Source organism: Danio rerio, chromosome 23, assembly GCF_049306965.1.
Source record: "Danio rerio strain Tuebingen ecotype United States chromosome 23, GRCz12tu, whole genome shotgun sequence".
Lineage (NCBI taxonomy): Eukaryota > Metazoa > Chordata > Actinopteri > Cypriniformes > Danionidae > Danio > Danio rerio.
This window is the reverse complement of record NC_133198.1, coordinates 25,229,553-25,235,620: the sequence shown is the minus strand read 5'-3', so window position 1 is coordinate 25,235,620 and position 6,068 is coordinate 25,229,553. Positions and strand designations below refer to the sequence as shown.

The 6,068-nt window shown below is 37.3% G+C and overlaps 1 protein-coding gene across 1 annotated transcript; it reads right to left on the bottom strand.

Moving 5' to 3' along the window:
* Positions 1–542: 542 nt before the first annotated feature.
* Positions 543–5,862, bottom strand: LOC795083 (uncharacterized). Its single transcript, XM_017353729.4, has 11 exons — positions 5,560–5,862; positions 4,535–4,661; positions 4,192–4,432; positions 3,812–4,085; positions 3,530–3,707; positions 3,331–3,407; positions 3,041–3,221; positions 2,684–2,932; positions 2,388–2,559; positions 2,156–2,304; positions 543–2,018 (listed from the first exon to the last, which is right to left on the bottom strand). Exons 1-11 carry the CDS (start codon positions 5,836–5,838, stop codon positions 1,849–1,851), a joined length of 2,097 nt encoding a protein of 698 aa, XP_017209218.4. The 5' UTR covers positions 5,839–5,862; the 3' UTR covers positions 543–1,848.
* Positions 5,863–6,068: the final 206 nt, after the last annotated feature.

The following is a 6,068-nucleotide window of genomic DNA, read 5'->3' as shown; positions in this document are numbered from 1 at the left end:
AAAGTGTAAATTTAGAGGCGTGTACACGGGTTGCTGTTTTGGGGTGTGTTGTTTAACATGATAATGAGTTTCGACTGCCCGCCCAACGTAACAAGGGGGCGGAGCCAAGAGCGCGTCTGCTTTGTGCACCGCGTCACAGAGGCAGACAGTAGGAGTCATCATGAGTGAGAGGAACACAATTCAACCCTACATATATGACCCAGACTCGGACACAGATCAAGCAGAGTCGACTGTTGAGGAATCTATAATCCGAATGTGCCAGAATGTGTCAGAGTGGTACATACAAAATATTTTATGTTTTTGAATACTTTTACAGCCGCTATGTAACTATGCATGCGCCATCCGTAATTTGTTTGATAAAGTTCGCGAACGTCATGCGTTACGTCAAACACAGACAAGACATAAAGATATCCACAGAGATAAATTTTGCATTGGTATGATTTATTCGTAATTCATGAATATTGACGTTGACAAATATTGGCAGGTGCTTGTGTGGCAATTGTGAAAAAATGCCAACTGAGGCTGAAAATGTATGCTGCAGGGAGATACCGCAGGTAAATTTCCAGTTTATGTTAACGTTGCTGCTCTAAAGACATCGAATGAGATAATAAACAGCATAACTGTGTCGTGTAATAAGGTTAGAAGACGAATGGATCAACTGGAAATGCAACCCTCGTGCATGACGGAGCATCCAGGAATGGATCCCGTTTGCTTCAATATTTATTCCTTGCAAAATGCATCGAATATATACAAAGCAGACTATGGTCCCCTGCGACTTCGTGGAGTGCAAAAGTGAGTTTAAATAAATAGAAATAATAGCAGGTTACCTTGTTCATGATCTGCATGCTCGCTTTCTTTTTAAGCACATTAACGCCGTGTAGTCAATAAAATAGCGATAAAGTTGGTTTTATATCCGCACATTCAGAAGTCCCTGTATTGTTTATCATGATAGTTTAAACATTCGATCGTATTTAGCATGCAAGTATGACTTGTAAACAACATTAAAACTATTTACTTGACTGTAAACAATGTTGTACTTTGTCATTTGCTGCTAATACGATTTCCCTATTTTGAATTTGCAAAGAATACTTTACTGAAATGATACTATTAAGGAGAATGTCCGAATATCTGAATATAAAACCAACTTTACCTCAATGTCAATAAAAATGAAATACGTACCGTTTTTTATTGCTGCTATTTCTGAGATGACAATTTGAATGACTTCATAAAAGGCTGAGTAATGCATGTACTTTTTGTTGAAAAATAATTTTAAATTCACTAAACATTAATATATAAACTCTTAAAATATATAAAAATCAGTATGGCATAGAAACATCAACCCTTCAGAAAAGATGCTTCAATTCCTGAGTCATATAAAAACTTTATATTGAAGTATAAATTAAAATGTGATGGCAAATATAAAATGTATCCTTGTGCAAATATAAAATATAAACTCCAAGTTGTCACTTTGTTGAATGAAATACAATTGTCCATGAACATTAGAAAGTACAGTATATCTACAAACACATACAAACATATCAAATATACATTGGCAGTTGAATAAACAAAATATGACTTCTGAAATTTTGTTAAAGCTAGTTATTTTATAAAAAATAAAAATGTATATGTAATAACTCCGAAGTTCAAATTGTAGTGCAATTTCTAAAACAATGTTTCATTATTATGTCTCTGTTAGACAGTGCCGCTTTTTGGCTTATCGGAGCTTTGTGAGCTGGTGTTGGGGTTTCCTCGGGCGGAGAGTCCGTGTAGTGATTCCTGCCTGTGTGGTGCTGAAGATTCGAAGACAGTTTCCTGAAGAGCAGGGCAGCTATGTGGGTTTTAGGATCGCTATTGATTGAAGCGGGTCACCCTGCTGGAGATAGCCTCCTCCATCTCAGGTCGATCGTAGGCTGATGATAGAGCAGGTGGTATGTGAATTCCCAACACTTCATCAACATAGGGTGATGGGTCCACAAACACTTGGTTGAAGATGAGGTCCAGCAGCTCTTCTACATAACCTGTGCAATATAACAGTTATCTCTTTAGTAACTTAATTTTGTATTTTGAGTAGTGAGTTTTCATTGTGAATGTAAAGTGCAATTATTTTTTTTATTTATTGAATTATTAATAATACTATAAACATTTATATACATACCGAAAGTTTGCTGTGTCTTCACTTCTCGGACCCTATACTCTCCTTTCTTTGCCTTTGGAAAAGCAAGCTTGTAAATAGGTTTACCAGTTGCTGATGTGGCCTGGGGACGCCCGGCATTTTCATTGTAATGCAGTGCAGCCAAGTACAACCTAACAAAAAGAAAAATGTAAATGACGTACCATGACAAGACTGTATAGTATTGTAAATATTAATTTCTGATCATTGGCTTTACCTGCATAGCATCCCCAGAAAAGGGAATACCACATTTTTGGGTGCAAACCGCAGTATGACGCTGTGGAAAGCTTCAACAGTTGACGTCTGGTGGTGAGGACTTAGCTTGGCCACATCCTTCAATATTCTCTTGTTAGCGAGAACTTTCTCCAGCTTATAGAATGGCATCGTTGCTAAACAAGCAAAAATTTAAGGTATTAGAGTCGAAATCAAAAACAAATCTGAACAATGAAACAAGCTCTATTTTGAATTAGTTTTAATCGCAAAGAATATTTTATATGTCTGTATACAACTTACCAGCCGACAGCCATTTGTTCTTGTCTCTGCTTATCCGTTGCGGATGCAGACAAGCCGGAAAATTGGGGTCTTCATGTACATGTTTGTCTTGTACATGGTTTAAGATAGAGGTCCACTTTGCCACTCTTTCAGGACCTGTTGTGGATGATGCAGCAGTCCAGTAGATGTGGTTTTTGATGCTACGTAACCATTTACGCAACTTCTCACAACCCTTTATCTGGCATATCTTGTCCAGTTTTTTGGAAATTCCTGGAATTTAATGAAAAAAAGACATCAACACAAAAATAATAATAAACATGTAAGAACTGTAAATAGCAATTTAATCTTAAGTAAATTAATAACTGCTAAATTACATACCTTTCTCGATATGCCACACATCGTAAAACTGAGTGACATTTCGATCCCTGAGGTATTTCTGTATTTGAGGATGTCGGTCTGTGATGATGCATTCCAGACGAACACCGCGGGCATCCAACAGGTCAAGGCTTCTCTTTAGGCCTTCTTTTTCCATATGGTAACTGCCACCCACCTCATTACTCTATAAAATTTTAAATAAGGTTAAAATATATATATATATATATATATATAAATCACACATTTTCAATCCAAAATATTATGCTAGTTCACATAATACTTTTCTGTATTACCTGGACTAACTGTAGGTCGACCACTGTGTTAGTTGCAAGGTCCATCATTGTATAACTCCCATACTTGGCCGAGTGACCTTCAAGAACAAACCGTACATAATTATTCTAAACACATTTTTGGAATAATTGTAATGTATGTCATATTTATTTTTTTTATTAGACTGTATTGAATTAGAAATTAAATCTTTTGACTAAATACCTGGGGAGTCAGCCCTCATATCTCCTCCAACAATCACATTCTCTCTTCGACTGAGCTGTTCTAGCATTTCACTCTGCCAATTTCTCCACTTGTGGACAATAGCAGGTTCAATGCAAAGTCTTGCATGACGGCGAAATGAATTATATTTAAAAATGTGTAGTTTCATGGCAGCAAATACCTGACAACAGAGAGGAGAATTTTTAGTACAATGTGCATGCACCCTGTGACAAAATTTAGATTATGTTTCTAAAAGAAATGTGATAAATTTTGATAGATAATTACCTTTTCAACTACAAAAAATGATGCACCGCTCAAGTAGACTGCAGCAGAAAGATGCAGGTTGCCAGCTGGAGTACTACCAATAATTGGCTGACTGTTCCATTTTCTTACAAACTCGCAGTGTGGGCAGACTTGCTGTACGCTCAGAAATGTCCCAAGCCTTTGTGACTTTACATCACATCTCCTCTGACACACTGGGCAGTCACTGAAGAGCTCCATGAGGCATGTTTCATAGACAATGAACTTGGCAATGTTATGAACTGGGCATTCTTGGATTCTGTAAAAATAAATATACACATTAACATAATAAAAAAAAAATTATGATGAATGTTATGATGACAATACACAATCTGTCAAATAATTTACATAATGCATAAACTCACGACAAGTCTGTTGGTTCAGTTGCAGATGTGCATTCCTCTGCAGGGTCAAATGTCACATCCGAGTCTTGGGCTATAATTTTTGACTCTGTCAAAGTCTCTTCGGCTTCTTCTTCTTCCTCCTCCTCCTCCAGCTCCAGACGAGGTCTTTTTAGTGAAGGTTTGAGGGGTGTCGAAGTCATAAACGCAGTAGAGGACGCTGATGGCACAGTCAGTTCAAAACTGGATATTGTTGTCTGGACACCTATAGTGTAATTTTATGATTAATCTCATTGCACGTTTATAAAGATAATAAAACACGTTTCTAATGCAGCAACTTAAAATAAACTGAGAAATTTTAACTTACTTGTACTCCTGCGTTTAGCCTGAAGCGTCCTAAAAGACAACTGGGTGCCAACACTGTGTAAAGATGTGTGAAAAGGTTCTGTCTGGCAAGCTACATCCACCTTGTTGCTCTTTGTCGACGTCGTGGCCTTTGTAAGAAAACATACATGTTTTAAAATGACCTTTATTTGATTAAAACATACCGATCTTATTGTAAACAACTGCAGACCACGTGCAAGTACAGTGGAAAAAAATTACAATAAACATCCCACATACAAAACAAACTTTAGCTGTAACTTAGTCAGTGGTAATGCTTTATTACAATGTTTAATTTTTTCTACGGTTTCTGTTTCTGATGGCTAAAACCCCTTTATGTACACATTACCACTTAAAGATTCGAGTATTTAGACTGTTTTAGAAAAGCACAATAGCTGTAAACGCGCAAACATCCGAAGTAGCTTTAGCCGCAGATGCTATTTATTTCTGCTTAACATTACAGTATACACATTACAACAAACATCCCACATAAACAACAAACTTTAGCTGTAGCCAGTACTGGTTACTGCTTTATTACAATGTTTATATTTTTCTATGGTTTCTGTTTCTAATGGCTAAAAGCCCTTCTTGTACACACTACCACTTATAGCTTCGATTATTTAGATTGTTTTAGAAAAGCATAATAGCAGTGAACACGTGCAAACAAACATCCGAAGCAACTTTAGCGGCTTTTAACTTTTAGATGTTATTCATTTCAGCTTACGATTACAGTACAACAAACATTTAACAACAACAAACTTTAGCTGTAGCCAGTGGTACTGCTTTTTACAATGTTGCTATTTTTCTACGGTTTCTGTTCCTAATGGCTAAACCCCCTTCATGTACACACTACCATATGCAGCTTCGAGTATTTAGACTGTTTTTGAAAAGCACAATAAGAGGTAAACACGTGCAAACAAACATCCAAAGCTACTTTAGCCGCAGATGCTATTCATCGGCTTAACATAATTAGAATACTAAGGCTAGAAGTACATAAAATGTAATACTTACTTGAAGTGAGACAGGATCACGTATTGTAGGAACTGATCCAGTTTTCAAAAACAATTTACTCGCGAATCCGGAGTTGTATTGTCCCGCGTTCTCGAGGCAGTCTACGCTAAAGTGGTTAGCGCAAACATACAACATTTTTGGTACATTTTCAGGCACCTTGTCTTCAAAGATAAAACTCAGCCACTTAAGCCTCTGTTGCTCATTTGCAGGAAGACGGTGAAGGCTCTTGTGCTGAGCCTTACATCCTAAAATAGCACAAGGGTGTTCTCTCGGTGGCATCGCTTCGACGTTCACGCTGATAATGGCGGAAACGGCAAACGCAGGATATGTTAATACGTGCAGCTGTCAATCAATTCGGTGGGCGGGGGGAATCGCACACCTACGTAATGGTGCGATCGATTTGAAAACAGCTCCAATTGGCCGACCCTTTTTTTTTGTAGTTAAATTGAAAAAAAAGGACTGGGTGTGTTCATATCACCCCAGTATGATGGTCTATACACTATACCAAC